Consider the following 18,950-nt stretch of genomic DNA (forward strand, 5'->3'; position numbering starts at 1 on the left):
AAGACCTCATCCATCACAGTCCACAGTTCTGGGCAAGCCCCTAAATGCACTAAACTTGCTTTTTGGCTTCTGTTACCTCTTACTGTTAACTGTTCTTGCTAATTGAAGTGTGTCAGTCAGGATATGGTTTTTGTGCATTAAAAACGAAGATCAGTAAGGCTACATGATTGGGCAAGTTTCTGTGTAGCCCTCTGGCCAACGAGTGAAGACTTCCCACAGGCTTTAAGAGTCCTTGTGTTCTCTGGAGGAGTTACCTCACAACAGTTTCTCACTCCCAACACGCTTCTTCCTGTTGCCCCAGGGAGCATGAACAAAGCACATTTGTTTGTTGAAAACTTATGCCCATGTTTATTTCCTTTTTCCTAATCCCATCCATAATTCCAAGTGAATCCCATACTGAATGTGGCTTAGCCCTTATTTTTTTAATCTCATAAAACCCATTTTATGGCTGGGGCTGTAGCTTGTGTTGATAGAGTAGTACTTGCTTAGCATGTACAAGGCTGCATTTGATCCCCAGTCTAGTGGTACATACCTATCTATACCTAGCACTTGGGAAGTAGAGGCAGGAGGATCAGGCATGCAAGGTCATCCTCAGCTATCCAGTAGGTTTAAGACCAGCCTGGGTCACAAGAGATCATCTGAAAAACCAAATTGTTTCTGTTAGTTGTTAGGACTTATTTTCTGGATAGACATATAACAAACATGTTGTCTTTCTAAATGGACCCTACTTGCAGGTAAAGTCTTTATTTACACTGTAGTCCTGACAGCATTTAATACTTAAGCACAAAGCAGATGCTTAATGGGTCTTTACTAGCCAAAGTCATCTTTTCCATAGCCTCAGTGAACTCATAAGTATCTTCACCTATAAAATAAATCAGTTTTTTATGTGTTAAGAGATTGTGTGTGTGTGTGTGTGTGTGTGTGTGTGTGTGTGTGTGTGTAGATTTCAAGCAAGATGCAAAAAGTTTAAATTATGATTTGAATTTTACATGCCACTGTACTTCTAGACAGCCATGACAAAAATACAAATTTATTTTATTCAAGTTGTTGAATTATTGATCAATACCATTTTCAAAAACCACTCACTACTTCTGAGGCACATAGAAAGCTTCTACAGGTAAAGAAGATATTTAACAATAAAAATGACAATAGGAAGACATCTGATTTTCAGAATACTGTCTTGTCACAAATACATTTTAGTCCATAAAGAACTGCAGCCAGTTTTATTTGCATTAGACTTTAGGGCATGAGAATGACCTGAGGGTCTTTGTTGTAGGCTGGTCTATTTGCCATGGCTGTTTGGGTCAGCAGACTGCCTCAGGATGCCAGAAGTCAGCTTCGAAAGCACTGGCTGAGTAACTTGATGTGTAACAGAATTTTAGACATTGGGGTAAGACAGTAAGTACGTGTTGAATAATCTTTTGAGTGTACAAATTAACCATGGTGTCATACATAACTCATTTAATTGGAATTGGTGTTAATTAGACCCTATGGTAATGAATTTTAGCAAACATGACCCCCCAAAATGGACTACCTACCTATATATTTAGATTACACAGATTACAAAATAATTATTGGCAAAGAAATGAAGCCAAACCAAAGATAACACAGTATTAGTGGATAATAATCAGAATTTATTTCTGAAGACAACAACGCGTTTCCTCATAAGCATCACAGACTGCATTTGTTGTCCATTATGAAAACTTGTAATGGACAGTGCTGTCCTCCTAAACTCTGCCAAGTAATCTATACCAAATAAGGATGTACTGGCCAGTTTTATGTCAACTTGAAGCAAGCTAGAGTCACTTAGGAAGAGGGAACGTCAACTGAGAAAATACCCTCGCCAGATAGGCCTGTGGGCAAGGCTTTGGTGCATTTTCTTGATTGATAATGATATGGGAGGGCCCAGTTCACTGTGGGTGGTTCCACCCCTGGGCTGGTAGTTCTGGGTGCTATAAGAAAGCAGGCTGAGCAAGTAATGGGGGAACAAGCCAGTGAACATCACCCCTTCTTGGTCTCTGTATCTGTTCCTGCCCTGACATCTCTGTATAACAGACTACAAGTTGTGAGATGAAATAAGGTCCCCCCCGCCCCACCCCGGTTGCTTTTGGTCACAATGTTTCATCACAGCAATATAAGACCTAAGACAAAGGGATTGCCTTTGGAAAAGAGCATCTCTTTGTAATTAACATTAAAGTAAGCAAAAGTAGCTTTAACAAGAGCTCATTTGGGGGAACATTCTCATTTGTGCACTTTCACAGAAAGCAAACCCCAGAAAAACTAAGTGCTAAGTGAATAAAATAAGCCAATGTTATTATGGCATTTAGAGTCAGAAATGCTTTTCCAAATAGTTGAGGTCGTGCATAGTAAAACCACAAAGATAATTTTTAGAAGTTCTGACTCAATGTAAATGTAAAATCGAATGCAGAAGCTAGGTAAGGCATCTTCTTGAGGTTCTAGCAATGATGCTATGATGGAAGTGAGAACACACCCAGAAAGCCACTTTCATCAACTGGAGGCAAAACCATGCAAGTGTTTGGCCTATTACATTACAGAACCCTTGCAGCTTGTTGGCTGGAATTTGTCACTAAAAAAAAAAAAAACTAACAGAATAAAGCAATGTGTATTTTTTCTTTTGTTGTAGGTTTGAGTGACACATGGTGTTTGTTATATATAAGTAGCTAATTTTTTTTATTTTATACTTAATTTAATTTTACATATCAGCCACAGATTCTCCTGTCCTCCCTCCTCCCATCCCCCAGCCTTCCCCCCCAAATACACCCCCCATTCCTACCTCCTCCAAGGCAAAGTCTCCCCTGGGAAGTCAGCCCAGCCTGGTAGATTCAGTTGAGGCAGGTCCAGTCCCCTACAAGTAGCTAATTTTAGAAACATTAGGCAAGCATAGGAGGGAGTTTAGGTTGGGATCCAGAATTGTTTTGGGGTTATGCACACCACCTCTCTGATAATAATGTACTTTTCAGCCTAGTTCCTTTCCTTACATGTTCTACACACACACACACACACACACACACACACACACACACACACACACACACGTCTCTCTGAACAGTGCACCTAGCACTTTGGAATCCCTCTGCATTAGAACTTTTCTGTTGCTGTGATAAAACACCATGAGCAGATCAACTTGTAGAAGGGTTTATAGTGCCAGAGGGCGAGTTCAATGCCATCACAACCAGGAAGTGTGGCATGGGGCAGCGGGCACAGCTGAGAGCTCCCATTTCCAACCACAACCAGCAAGCAAAGAGAGTGAACTCCAAATGGCACAAGTCTTTTAAGGTTTTAAAACCTGTCCCAAAGCTGGCATTGTGGCGCACGCCTTTAATTCCAGCATTGGGAGGCAGAGGCAGGCAGATCTCTGTGGATTTGAAGCCAGCCTGGTGCACATACTGAGTTCCAGGACAGCCAGAAATCCTGTCCCAAAAAAACAAAACAAAAAACCTACCAAGCAAAAACAAAACAAAAGGGGTTGGGGATTTAGCTCAGTGGTAGAGTGTTTGCCTTGGGTTTGGTCCTCAGCTCTGGGGGGGAGGGGGACCACTTGTCCCCACTGACATATTTCCTTCAGCAAGGCCATACCTCATAAGCCTCCCCAAACAAGGCCACCAACTGAAGAAAAAGTATTCGAATACCAGAGAATATGGTGGTGGGGCACCTCATTCAAACCACCATATCCTCCACTGCACACCAGCATTGGGCTACACATACTCCTGTCTTTGAACAATGATGTACATTTCCTACTTCTGGTAACAAACTGAACATTTTAAGTTATTCCCAATGTATCTGACTCCAAAAATCTTTCAGAGAGACTCCCCTTTCTATCATCTTATGCCTATGCATAACTGGGTATGTATATGAATAAAAGCAGATGCATTATTGGAAGAGCCACATGTAGGATAAGAAATTATTATATAATATCATCCATCAATCAAAATAAAAAACCATCTAAACCACAACTCTTAGAAACCAGTACCTCCTCACCTAAGGCCCCATAGAATCATTAATTCCTGTGTCCACTATCAATCTTGACAATGTACCCCTTTAATCTGAACTACTTTACTCCAAATAAAATTATCTTCTTTTGCAAATCGGTATGGGTCCTTACTTTTTATTCTTTGGCTAAGAGGCCAAGAACCTGGAAGCACCTGGCCCATGCCCTGAGCACTACTAACATTTCCACTGGCCGAATTTTGTGTCAGTAGATGTCACTTGCATACTGAATTTACTTAAGAGTTGAAACATTTCTTTACAAAGGAGTCTAGTCTCCATCTCTCTCTGAACACCCACGCCTCAGTTTATAGCCCTGGTAACTGGAAAGTCCCGCTGCACTTTAAAAGCACACAGACAAGCATATGGAGTACTTATGGAGAAAGTTCATTTGTATTTAAAGAAATGAGCTTTCACAACCGTCAGCCACAAAATGGTCTAACTCTGTGTCAGTAATCTAGAAATGTTAGATTTAAAAGTTATTTTTTCCAAATATCTTTAAAGTACTGTTTTAGGCAACTATGTTCTCTAAGTATTGTGTGTTTGCATGTAGATTTACCAAAGTTGAAGTCCTAAGTCCTAGGAGTGAAGGGGGTTTTCCTCTAGTTTCACAAAGTACCAGGCATCAAACTAAGCTTCATAGATGTGGAACTCACAAAACCTTTAATATTAACTAGTATTAAATACTAACTGTCCTCGGAAGTCAAGAAAACACAAATCTGAAATTTCAAAACATCCTTCATTTACTGAAAATTAGAGAAAATCTTCTCAGAGAAAAACGAACCCAGCTTGGGGATAGAGTGGGTTTGTCTCCAGATCATTGCAGTACAGTAAGAAGTTCTGGGTCTCTCCTTCCCATGGGAAAGTGGTGTTTGTTAGCTAATAATAGCCTGTTAATGCACAAAGGCAACATGCACACATTGAAGTACTGTGGAAAATGGTGATGGCCTCAGGGCAGGGCCCATGCCCAGCAGCACACGGGCACCACGAACGAGCGTGATGCTGGTTTGGATTTCTTGTCTTAGAATCTTTGGGCATTTATTTATTCTCTAAAACTTTACAGGTCTTTTGCTTCTAGGTTACGGTTTCTGGTTCTGTTTTTATGGGATGGGAGGAGGGAGGACAGGAGAACCTGTGGCCGATATGTAAAGTTAAATTAAGTTTTTATGGGATTTCTGTGTGTGTGTCTGAGTCTGTTGCCTGTGCTTTTTCTTTGGCTTCTTTTTTCTGTTTGTCCTTACTATTTTTTAGGTGCCTGTTTGTTTTCTAATGAGAAAGAAAGGCTGTGGATTTGGGTGGGTGGGGAGGTAGGGAGGACTTGGGAGGGGTTGGGGGAGGCAATTAGAATATATTGTATGAAAAAAAATCTATTTTCAACAAAAAATTAAAAGTAATTAAGAGAGAAATGGTGATGTCATTTGCTCAAATGAGGTTGGAGTAACCTTCAATTAGTAAAAATGCAGTACCTTTAAAGCGCAATAAAAGGAGGTATGCCTGTACATCAGTTTGTCACCACAAACCATGCCATGCAACACCACACTGGTGGAGTGGGTATATTCAAACCAGCTCAACAATTTATTGCATGTTTTCAGACTGGTTCAGCTGGACAACTATTATTAAAATGCTACACAAATGCTGACTATAAAACTGGCCCAAGTTTTCACTTACCTCATAACTTAACTGCTTCCCAACAATTTCCTGCACCTTCCAGAAGCAAGATTTGGGATATTGGACAAATTTAAGAATGCTTGGAATACTGACACCTAGGAGCACAAGGTAGTCACTGAAAACTTTGTAGGAAAAGAGGTTGAGGAGGAAATGGGTTATGACAGGGCCTGTAGTCTATGGCCTATAAGCTGTTTTAAGGACTTAAGCTTCTAGTGAAAAGGGGATCCAATCTAGGATATAGGGGGACTCTGACAGATTTTGAGACACCACCTTGGCTACTCTACTAGGGAGGAGCTACGGTAAGCAGGGATGGAAGTCAAGAGACACAGACAACAATAATCTGAGGGAATCATGAGAGCATGGATCAGGGATAAAACAGTGTCAGTCATGAGAAGTGGCATTTTGGATTATTTCGAAGGGAGAGCAAACAGCATTTCCTGTTGGGTTGGAGATGGGCTGTGGGAATGAAGAATCAATGATGACAAGGTTGTTCTGGCTTAAGCAGCTGGAAGAATTCTGTTGTCACCAGCTGATGAGAGACTGTGAAAAAAGGGCAGCTGAGGGAAGGTTAGCTCAGTGTTGAATAGGGTTTAAGATGTTTTCTCAGGTCTGAAGTTTGGGTGGTGTTCCAGATGAGGCCCATCAGTTGAAAAGGTCACTCGGTGCACGTGCATGGAAGTGATTAGTAAGCACAGAGAACAGAAGCTATGCCTGCCGTGGTTAAGGGCCTTCCAGAGGCCTTTACTCCGTATTTCAGAAACGGAAAGACTTGCAGCCTCCTCTCAGGAAATTTAAATGCCCTGAAAAGGGGGGTGGGGTGGGGAGAGCAGGCAAAACTTTATGAAAGACAGATAAAAACAAGCAAATTATAAACATAATTTAAAGATAGAATTTATTCTCTGATGGTTTAGTCATGCAAACTGTACATAAAAGAAAATAGTACAGTTTGTGTAACATTGCAAATATAAGGACTCAAAATGCTAGGTACAGAAGTAGTGTGATATCCGGGAAGTCAAAATGGAAATTTTTTGTGTTTATACAACTAACAATGATTTTTATTTGCTGAGTACAGACTGATTTACAATGAGAGCTTTGTCAACCGTGTTAAGTTCGTTAACCGTTACATGACTTCTCACATCTATGTACTTCTACTTTACAGTTGCAAGAATCTGTTACCAAAGAACCGAAGCTTTCACAAATCTGAAGATGAAAGAAAAATGTTGAGGGTGCAGAGAGTGAGACATGAAGGCTCTGACCAACCTTATCCATCTACAACGAAAAGAGCTTGCCTGGAGAATTCATGTTTTGTGCCTTTGAGATCAACTCCTTAGCGTAACTATGACAAAACCATGATTAAAACTGATTACTTTAAATATGAGATCAGGTTGAAAGTAATAGACACAAATAGAATCAGCAACCAAAATGCTCTCACTTTTAATAAGCCAAGTAATAAAGTTCCTATTATCTTCTTACTTAAAAGTCCTGAAATGTCATTTATATGCATGTTTCCCAGTCTGGAACTTAGGCAGATGGGATGGGGATTCCCCTGAACTCTCAAGGGTACTCCATACAGGCTTTGGAAATGTCAGTCTCATTAAGAGATGGCACCGAGACCACGTGATAGTGTAGTATGGATGCAGAACAGACTACACAACTTATTATAAACACATTAGAGGTATTTACAGAATGGAATCCTGCTTGAACGCCAGAAGTTGCTACTGGGTAGGACTCAACTATTTTACAAAGTTTTCTTACACACATCTACTACTTTTTTATTTTTAATGTTTAACAATTTAGTCTATTTAAAATATTGTACTGTATTTTGAACATAACTGCAGAATAAAAATAGATAATGGCACATTAGAAAACTCAGTATTCCACAGATGACTGGGTAATGAGCAAAGTTGAACTACAATCATCTCATCAGAACAAGCTACTTCATGGAATGTTAGTTCTCCAAGCCTGCACAGTAATGGCATCTGAAACTGCAGTCATCTACTGCCAGCATCACACTGAAGGCATCGTTAAACATTCAAGCAAAGATCGCTGGCATAAACTATTGGAAGATGCACACACACACACACACACACACACACACACACACACTCATTCTCTCACTCACTCACATTCCCACATTATAATTACATTGTTCTAAAGATAGATACTGATTTTTTTCCACGAGAAACATTATCAAAATTGGCTACTAAAAGATGACAGTGCTTTCACAAGAGTAAGTACAAGTTAGCTCGCAAGTACAAGAACAACAAGGAGGGGAACAGTCTTAAATTTCTAAGTCGTAATTGTAGGCTTTTCTGGCAACCACACCATACTTCATTATGCATAAACTTCTCACTTTGTTACCTGAAATCTGCAAAACAAAACAAAACAAAACAAACCACACTCAACAACAGAACCAAAACAAAACCCCAAAATGACAAGAGCAAATTTTAAAAATTACTAGACATCTGACAACCCTGTATCATACATTATATAATTTCATAGTTTTCAGCCTCAAGAACACAGGTTTAAAATACTGAATTTAAGACTTAAAAAATCAAGTCATTTTTTTGAAATGCTCAAGATTCCAAAATTTTTGTCTACTTAATCTTAAAAACATTGCAGGGTGGTGAACAACTTTGATTAGTCTATGAATGTGCACAAAGCACTAATGTTTTACTACTTTTACTCACTTAAAAAAAAGTGTTTCTAATATTCTTCCTTTTGCATAATGTGCAAAATAAAAGGCAAACAGATTAAAAGGAACTTTCTGTCTTTTCTTCCCTAGTGCCTTACGTTCATATTACAAAGTCAATAGGAACTCTGCAGAACTTTGGTATAAATGATAACAAGACTACCATCACAGCTCAGGGTGAGGGGTGGGCAAAGAAATGGGGGTGGGAAGAGTGACTCAGTCAACACCCCCATTTATTAAAACACCACTAAACAGAAGTCAAACAACCCACAATGAATTATGGTACAATTTACACATTGAGCACAGAAAAATTAATAAATCTAACAATACTTATAAAAAAAGCAAAATCAGTCTTCCAGAGACTAAAAACTTGTTCAGTCTGATCATCTGTTACTACACCAACTCTAGAGCCAAATATAACTTCAAGTAAAAAAGACAAAAAAAAAAAAAAAAAGACAAAAAAATTTACAACCACAGATTTCGCATAAATGCAAACTGGTCTTTCCTTGATTTCCCTTTGAAGTCACTAATCAGTATCTAAAGCTGCCGCACTGACGGTCTTTAATCAACTTCCTGAGGGCTGTGGCTGGGAGGAAGGAGCCATGACCATCTGGGAGAGCGCAGGCTCCGTGCTCTGGTCTGCCATCTGGGTGAGGACTGAAGTAGCCACAGCTTCTGCCTTTGACGTTGAGCTGACTCCATTGGATGTGCTGACAGAGCTGTGCTGGATTGCTTCTGTATGTGGGCTGCTTGGCACGGAAAGGTCTTCTGAACTGTCATCTTTATCAGCAGCTGAGTGTAAAAAGAAAAATCATTCATTTTCTCCGAAGTATTAACAAGAGAGCATTAATGAGTCGAGTCCACACACAAAGCTGGAAGGTGTTTTACAGTACCAGTTACTCAGGACAAGCTGCACAGCTGAAATAAACTGGAGAGTGGCTCCAATCAGAAAGTAGGCAACTGTGTCTGCAACAGGCCAAATGAGGGCATGCCTGTGTATCACAGGGTCATCAGACTTGCTAAATAGGGTCAAAGAAAACAAGGTAGGGCCAGGTAGGTGGTGCATGTATTTAATCCCAGCACACAGGAGGTAGAAGCAGACAATCTCTGAGATCAAGGCAAATCTGGGCTATATAATGAGACCCTATCATAAAACAAACAAATAAAATAAGAAAAAGAGGCATCTTTTTTCCATACATCTGTAATCCCAGGACTCTCCAGAGACAGAGACAGAAGGATTGCTAGTTTGAGGACAACCCGGGCTACAGAGTTCTAGGCCAGCATCTAGTTACACAGCAAGACTTGGTCTTTAATACAACAACAAAGTAAAGTAAGTGGCTGAAATATAGCTGCTCATAGATATAATCAGCATGTACTGAGCAACACATTTAACAAAACTAGTCTATTTGCTTACCTGTCACCCTTATTAAAAGGTAAAAAAAACTATTTATAACCACATGAATAAACAAAATGAATCTTACATACAAAATTATATTTTCAATTATTCCCTCTGCATTTACCAGAACTGTATTTTCTGTGCCTGAATTTCCATCCATTGCAGTCATGGATGATTACAACACCTACGTCTAATGATGCATATACATGAGAATAAGTAATATTCAAAGACTAAATGTCACCAGCTGTTAGAGCTATACAAATTAATTGAGATTCAAATACATATCCATATACAACCTAAGATATTGAAACTGAAGAAACATTCAGGAAAGAACATCCAAGTATTCGTGGAAACAAATTTACAATATTTAGAACTGAGCAACCAATCTCTTACATCTTTATTTTAGTAGACTAGTAGAATAATTTGATATTTAACAGATAACTATTTTCTAATTTGCAAGTTCTAGATACCATCCTTTAGTCATTGACACTGTTCTTTCCTTTTTCATATGCAGTCCCTCTTTGGATTTATTTTATCTGCTCCTTATGTTTCTTGACTTATCACAGTGGCATATTATTCCTAACGATACCGCCTTGTTTTGTTTGCTGCTCTACAACATTCAGTACCATCCTACTAGACACGTTCTCATCTTTCCTTCTTCCCTCTCTTAGGGTTTGGAAACAGGGTCTTACTGTGTGGCCAAGGATGGCCTTAACCTCATGGCCAATCCTCTTGCCTCAGCCTTCTAGGTGCTGGGATTACAGGTGTGTGCTGACATGCCCAACTTGGATGTTTTCTTTTCCATGTGACTTGTTTCACCTGGCATTAAAAATAAGTTTTAGTTAAGTGTTTAGAAAGTATTCAGGCTTTCTAGCAATTGAGAATGTAGACCAGCCTACTTACTGATGGGCCAGATGCGTATTGACAATGGACCTTATGGAACAATTATCCCATGATTTGTTATGTAGGGGGTGGACAGTGGGTACCTTGTAGAGGGAGAAATAATTGGCAAGTATAATGGGCACAAATAAAAGTCCTCATTTTGAGAATTTTCTGAAATATAAGTAGTTCTTACAGAATTTATACATCAGCATCAAATCCATGTCATTTTGAAAAGCACATTTTAAGATATATTAGTGAAATGAGATCCTATCTTTTCCATAATGTGCTGTAAGTGCAAAAAATGTTTCCCTGAATCAAATCTGACCTCAAACTACAATTTTAAAAAATCTCAATTAGAAATCTTAAAAATATATGAATCAGAAAAAAATACTTTAGGCAACAATGAATATTGTAACATACTTCTAATTCTATTCTTCCACCAATGTAACAATCACGTGTTTAAAGAAAACACTGGCAATAACAATTCAAATGGAGAATATTAAAAAGCTGTTATTTCACTATTATTCTTCATCAAAACAACAAGCTAACCCTTCATCTGAATGTTAGGTTCTAGAAAAACATCAGCTCTCAAAGACAGGGAAGCTGACTGGTAATATGAGAAAATATAAAAATATAGGGAAAGAATGACTCAAAATGAAACAGTTAGAGGAGTGCTTATCCAGAGACTCACAGAATTGGCTAAAGCACATCTTTAGGCAGTACAAAGAATTACCAGTTATAAATTAGGTAATTATAATGTGTTATAAAATACCTTTGCAATGCATTACGTCTGTACTTGTGTCTAGTTTTAGTAGCTGAGGGGAGGAAATGACCAGAAAAATCAAAGATACTAGAAAGACACATATGCTGCCCTCAGAGAACCACTTCTAGCTTAAATCAGATGTTTGAAAATTCAAGCCCTCTCGCTCTGTGATGTGTTTTAGTGTGTGGAAGCCAGAGGACATTTTGTGGGAGTTGGTTCTCTCCTTCCAACTTGTGAAGACAGGGCATCCTTTTGTGCTTGTTACATGTACTACAGACCTGCTGGCTTGTGAGCGTCCACATAGTTCTCCTGTCCACTTCTTTCTCTACAGATGCTTAACGATCGCATGTGGCTTTTTTATATGGTTCCAGGGATAGAACTCAGGTTGTTAGGATTGTACAGCACATGCTTTGCCTGCTCAGCCATAAGCCTGGCAATCCAACTCTTTACCTAGGTTCCCTACCTATGTTCATACATATATTCAATAATAAAATGTATTGATATTCAATTAGGCTCAAGAAGCTTCCTTGCATTTATAATTATACAGACAATAATACAATTTAAATGATATCATATCTAGAGAATATGAATTCATACCAATAAGATCATGAAAATAAGTATTAAAAGTTCATTGTGATATTTTTAATCAGGTTTCCTATTATCTAACAACTAGGGTGCTCATCACTCAGTTTACCCATACTGAAGGGTTTCTTAGGATGTGATACAGAACTTTCAGTACTAAATTTCATTAGACAATGTTTCAACTGGGACCTTATGACTGCTAGTACTGCCCCTCTGACCTAACAGATTTGTAATAACTTGGAGCTTCATTACACCTAGCTTTCTTTCACAGATATTTTAAAAGATTTAGCTGGTACTGCAGCTCATCACCACTGACTGTATGGGCTATATTCAGAGTGTGGAATTTATTTCTTCAACATCTATTTGCCTAATCTTTGTTACCTTGACTACTGACCGAAATTAGATTTATATACAAATTTAAAATAGAATTTTAAGTCAAGCAGGGTGGAATATACCTTTAGTCCTAGCATTTGGGAGGCAGAGGCAGACGGATCTCTGATTTCGAGACCAGCCTAGTCTACAGAACGAGTTCTAGGACAGCCAGTGCTACACAGACACCCCGTCTCAACCCCCACTCCAAATAAATAAACACATAAATAAATAAATAAATAAAATTTTAAATTTTCAACTAATCTGATTATCTAAGAGTTTATGAATTATTAAGAGTTTGTGAATGAAGGCTTTCAGTCATTTTACTTAACAATAGATACATTGACACTTTTGTACGCTTAAAATGATGTCAAACAATCATTAAATCATTGGTTTGTGGACTGGAGAGATGGCTCAGAGGTTAAAAGCACTGGCTGCTCTTCCAGAGATCCTGAGTTCAATTCCCAGCAATCACATGCTGGTTCACAACCATCTATAATGAGGTTTTGTGCCCTCTTCTGGCACGTGCTGGAACACTGTATACATAATAAATAAATAAATCTTAAAAAAAAAAAATCATTGGTTTGCACTGGGCAGTGGTGGCACACGCCTTTAATCTCAGCACTCGGGAGGCAGAGGGAGGTGGATCTCTGTGAGTTCAGGGCCAGCCTGGTCTATAGCATGAGTTCCAGGATAGCCAGGGCTACAAGAGAAACTATCTCGAAACCCTCTCCCCACAAAAAAACAAAACAAAAGAACCCCCAAAAAACATTGGTTTGCATTTATTGGGCATATATTGCCTGCATAATAATTAAATAGTTGAGACTATCTAATCAGTAATAAAAGATTTTAAAACTGTAGATTATTTTCAATTAAATACAATGTAAGAGTTAATTTCCTTCTAATTTTACAAAATCATTCATATATTTCCTTTTAAAACATCAAAATCCAAGGAGGCTTTCTTGTTGAAGAAAATCATGTATGCATAATGTTGAACTCAGTAGCATCTATGGGAAATTATGTTGTTAAGTCAGATGGGAACGTAATGGCCTCATCCCTACAGCAATCACTGTTAATACAAATCCCAAACATAGTTCTATATGGTTCCAATTTACTCGACAATGTGTTTCACTGTCCTGTCAAAATGACTAGATATCAAATAACAGAGATTTATATGCTCAAAACAGACAAAAATCAGTATTCTAAATATATATGGCAATTGAGAGTAGCTACATCTACTCAATCTTTTAAATTAAAAAATATTGCTCATTTTGATGAAACTGCTTACAATTGACTACAAGTAAAGATGGTAGCCATTAAGTTTTATTGTAAGTACCTGAGGAACTGTTTGCATCCAATACAAAATGTTTCCTTCTTTTGAATTACTGACATCGGCAAATTAAAATGAAGTGGATACATATGGCTGAAACAATCCTCACATTTACAAATATCCTGAAATATCACTAAATCATAAAAACGAAAGGCCGTGGGTTATGTATTATAAATGTTGCCTAATGCATCCCCAGCTCTGTTATTTGTTACGAATTTATATGTGACGGACAAAATTGGCTATTTACTCAGGAGTAACAGCTGGTTCCAACACTGTGCATCTTGTCAAGAAGGAGGTCATTAGAGAAAGGAAAAAAGCACAATTAACCTCGACAAAGCTGGAAACAGAAGAATCTCATTGGTGGGGGGCATGAAGGAAATTTATAAGAAAATAATTTCAATACTGTTCTAACATTTTTATGACTAATGTGACAGTACCACATAAAAGCTCACAACCACACAAACACTGTCCAATGGTGACATTCTCTAAAAAAGAACAATAAGATATGATACTATAAATGGAGAGTGTGTGGTTGAATGAAGACAGTGGATTAAAAAATTCTCATCATCACTAAATGGGGACAGCAAAGAAAATACTTAATTCAAGAGCAAGTGTTAACTCGTGACAACAAAGGATCACTGACAGTAAACAGTGTACTTCAGACTGTTTAGCTAGCCAACTTCTATCCATACTAATGCCTAGGGAAACTTGCCCCCCACCCCAGACTATCATAGCCTTGCAGAAATCCTGATGTTTACTCTTAAGTACCCGAACGGCAGCCCGCACTTTTTCCTGGTAGCTCTGCTTACTCTGGCAGTCGGTCACTGCCGTAGCCTACAGCTGTAGGTAATGGGACATTACTCACCATGATAGCCAGACTTCTTCTGCATGGCGGTTACAGGGCAATCTTTATGAGCCAAGAGAAGCTGTTTCAGCTGGGCCACTTCATTTCTCAGCAGGGTGACTTCGCTCTGGAGAAGAAACAACTCGTATGCCTTACCAGTGTTAGATAAAACATATTTGATTATTTAAAGAAAGCGAGGCTTAAGGTATGAAAACTGGATCTTTTTGGCATAATCAATATACATCAGTTTTGTGTTTTAGCATTTATACAAAAGTTTTTAGTTTAAAAAACTGAAATCATATCAACAACATAACTGCATCCTAGCTCACCATTGCCATGGGAACCCTTATGCACTATAGGTCTTTATTTTACATACATTATATGCTCTTTGGATTATTTGAAAACTTGAAAATGTCAATAATTAGGATGGATTTTCAATGATTCCATTCACTTTTTAAAAATGAAAAGTTTATCCTGGAAATGCAATTAAGCAAATTTAAAGTTTAGAAACTTAATCGTTGAGCACCGTCTGGGCACCAGAACCAATGAAAGTGGATGTACTGTTAAATGTATTTGCTGCTTGTGACATACACATCGAAATTTAAATGTTATGTTCATGGTGATCTGTTTCCTTCCTTACAACAGAGTACTTTAGCCTTTGTTTAGGATGCATTCATTTCCCAAGTTCTACATCAAAGTTCCCAACTGAACAAGTCATTCTAATTCCTTTGGTTCAGCACCATATATTAAAAGCAGAAATTGGTGATCATTTACCAACACTTATGAGTTAGAAATACTATGGACTTAATAAATTAGTAGCATTAAAAAACTCATTATAAATGTTTCTTCTCATCTGGATTTACATTAACTCTAACCATCTGGGTTTCACCCATGAACCCCAAACTATTAACAAATGAGAATATTTAGCACACTGGGAGACATGATATTGCAGGCACATAATCCACCAACACCTTTTTTAGACAGGATATCACTGCATCCCAGGCTGGCCTCTAAACCACAGCAATTCTCCTGCCCTAGGCCTAAGTGCTGGGATTACTCCAGCCTCCACTTTACCTTTTAAACCAGAAAGCTGGATGTGAAATACTTTAGCAGATTAGTCTTATTAGGCCTTCTTAAGTGATTGATGACAGAAACAAAATCATGAGAACAAAAGTCAAGCAATCTGAAAAGTGAGTGTATGCAAAGTTTTCCACACCCCTACAACACTGGCAACAATGTACTAAAGCACAGAACAAACTTTGTGCTAGTATAACCCGAATTAGTAAGAGGTGAAAATATACTTAGAATACTGTATTTAAGAATAGATAGTGGGGGCTGGAGAGATGGCTCAGTGTCAAGAACACTGGCTGCTCTTCCAAACAATTCCCAGCACCTGCATGGCAGCTGACAACTGTCTGTAACTCCAGTTCCAGGGGATCCAGCACCCTCACACAGACATATGTGCTGTAAAAGAAAAACAGGTGGTTGTAGATTCCTCTCCAAGCAACATGACTGCACCAGCACTGAGTAGTTAGCGCAGTTTGCAGTACCAGCCATGGTCTCCCTCTTGTGAAATGGGTCTCAAGTCCAATCAGAAGGTGTTGGTTACCACCGAGGGGTGCATGCCACTGCACCAATAGGGTTGTTGTGTTATGCTGATCACTGATACGGTTTATAGGTGTCATAGCTGGGTTAAGATTGTTGACGGCTTCCCTCCTTTGGAAGCATGTATGGTACCTTCTGGTGTCATGAAAGTTAGTCAGAGAAGCAGCATTTAGGTCAGTTCCAGCTCAGGGGCCTCTGGGCCCTGTTTCCGAAGTGTATGGTGTCTTACCAATAGGGACTTACCTTCCACCTCTGGGGTGCGGGTGGAGGTGGGGGTGGCAGGAGAGGGTAACCAAGGGCAACAGCAATAGACTGTATGTTTTCTGAGTCTCCTGGACAGCCCTGGCCAACAACTAAAAAGCGGGTAGATCATGTCTGGTACTGGCAATTTTGCTACGTGGTCTTTGGCTCTTGGAGGAAGTTTTGTCCACCCAGATGAGAAAGGCTCATTAAAACTATGTATGTATATTCATACACAGAGTATTATAGTTTTTTGGGTTATGTTCTGGAAATAGTTAATAGTTTAGTTCCTTGTGGCTTTTCCACCTGTCTCCTTTTGTATTGACGAGCCTCCCTTTCCGACGCCCGTATCAGACTACTTGTATACTGCCAGTCCCCTTTATCCTCCTTCCCCACCCCTACCTCTTCTGGATTTACCTTCCTGCCTCTCCCTAAGGAGCCCCTCCCTTTTCCCTGAGCAGATCCCTTTTGCCCTCCTAATCCCCTCTCACTCACAAAGTCTCACCAACACAACTGACAAAATGTTAGCTGAACAAGGACCACCACCAACAAACACGCCAAACTGAATGGAGAAAAGCCCCAAGGCCTCAACTCTACACGAAGAACTCTAGGCAATGAGAAGAGTTGGGAGTGGAGAGTCGGTGCTCTTAAGGCAAGAACATACCAATTGTTTGTCCAGTATCAGACTCCTCCTCAAAACACACATACAGGTAGCATTAGATAGATTCAACAGGAACACACACACACACACACACACACACACACACACACACACACACGCACACACGCACACACGCACACACGCACACACGCACACACGCACACACGCGCGCTATATAGATATGTAGTAATAATTAGTTGCACAAAAGAAGCCATGAATTTGAAGGACAGTGGGGTGGGCTATATTCTGGTTTTGCAGGGAGTAAAGGTGAGAGAGAAATATAAAAAAAAAAATTTAAAAGGTTTTATTAAGAACAAAAAAAGATACACTTAAATCACTTTATTAACATGAATATCTGAAAATGTACGCAACAGTAATTAATATTCTAACAGGTTTGGCAAAGAATGATTTTTGTGGTCTATGTATAAATCAGAATGTATAATCTGTTTCATTTTATTTAAAAGAAAAAATTAATTTTATTCTAAAAAACTGGAAGTTTTTGAGTAAAATTCATTTACCATGATAATGATGATAATATTTACTAAATCCTAGTATGTTTAGAGTTTATGTTGTTTAGTAAGTCATGATTAATCTGTTTTTCAAATTATTAAAATTAGATGGTTAAAAATAAGTTTTGTAAATGATTATTTATTCTAAAATAACCAAATCAATATGCAAAATGCAACAAAGGCTTTTAAGGATGTCTGTCTCACACATGTAATGAAATCTTGTTATAAAATTTAGTTTGGGCCAGCCTTTAATCCCTGCACTCGGGAGGCAGAGCCAGGCAGATCTCTGTGAGTTCAAGGCCAGCCTGGTCTACGGGGATGAGATCCAGGACAGTCACCAAAACTACACAGAGAAACCCTGTCTCGAAAAAACCAAAAAAAAAAAATTAGTTTGGGTAAGTGCTCTTCAGGATGGTAAAAACAGTTTTCTAAGCATTTAAACAATTATATTTATAGTACTTTGCAGATAGATTTAGGAAGAAGCAAGTGTCCCTATTCCTATTAGTGTTTATATAGGAAGATTCACTGAAAACTGGAAATGGATAATTCAAAAGACTGATCTAGGCACATGCACACATACCAGCTACTTGGTAGCTGAGGCAGGAAGGTCTTGAGTTTGGAGCAAGTTTGGGCAATTTAGTTGTCTAAGCTGAGATTCCTAAGCAATAAAGGAGGCATTGGTGGCAGAGTGGTGAGGCTCTGATTTCAATTTCTAGTACTGTTGACCTATATTAACAAGCCACAACTGATTACCATTACTTTCCAGTTAATTGGTAGTTCAAAAGCTACTACTGGAGAATAGCCACAAGTCAAAAGCAAAATGATGAAAACAGAGAGAAAGGAGGAAGGACAAAGAAGGGAAGGAGGAAGAAGGGAGGATCAACACGCTTGATGCTACCTGATACTTTTATTGGAAATCTTACCAAAGACTTGAATGGGGACGAAGCCTTACAATCTGTATAGCATATGAGGTCCTAAGAAATGTACGTGAGGCACATCGGCAGGGCAGCATGAAATCATTTGTTCTGCCACTGGCCAAATTGTACCTGTTCTGTGGATAATTAGAATCCTTCAGTTTCCAAAGCTGTTTTCAATCTGGCACCTTTCATGATCACTATATTCACTTAAAAAAAAAAAAAAAAGAAAAAAAAAAGGAACAAAATAAAATTGTAATTAAAAGAAAGAATGTAAACACTGCCACTGAAACTACTTTATGGTTAATATAAACCAAAAACAAACAAACAAACAAACAAACAAACAAACAAACAAAATAAAACAACAAAAAAAACCAGTAATATTTTTAAAGTTTTTGAGAACTTCATAAAGTTCAAGCCAAGTAATTAGGGTATTTGTGTACCACACAAACAGTTACACGTAAAATTTCCTCACTGTGCCAGTGTTGAA

The 18,950-nt window shown here is 38.6% G+C and overlaps 1 protein-coding gene and 1 long non-coding RNA gene across 2 annotated transcripts in view; one reads left to right on the plus strand and one right to left on the minus strand.

Annotated features, from left to right (window-relative positions):
• The first annotated feature begins 4,953 nt into the window (after positions 1 to 4,953).
• LOC131909247 (uncharacterized) lies at positions 4,954 to 7,051 on the plus strand. Its single transcript, XR_009378806.1, has 3 exons — positions 4,954 to 5,068; positions 5,598 to 5,781; positions 6,833 to 7,051. It is a non-coding gene; the product is annotated as an uncharacterized LOC131909247 (long non-coding RNA).
• The window catches only part of Atf2 (activating transcription factor 2), a 91,642-nt gene continuing 79,240 nt past the window's right edge, over positions 6,549 to 18,950 (minus strand). Inside the window, 3 exon segments of the mRNA XM_059260715.1 lie at positions 6,549 to 8,950; positions 8,952 to 9,157; positions 14,553 to 14,658. Coding sequence (XP_059116698.1) covers positions 8,927 to 8,950; positions 8,952 to 9,157; positions 14,553 to 14,658 — 336 coding nt within the window. The 3' untranslated portion in view covers positions 6,549 to 8,926.

Source organism: Peromyscus eremicus, chromosome 4, assembly GCF_949786415.1.
Source record: "Peromyscus eremicus chromosome 4, PerEre_H2_v1, whole genome shotgun sequence".
NCBI lineage: Eukaryota > Metazoa > Chordata > Mammalia > Rodentia > Cricetidae > Peromyscus > Peromyscus eremicus.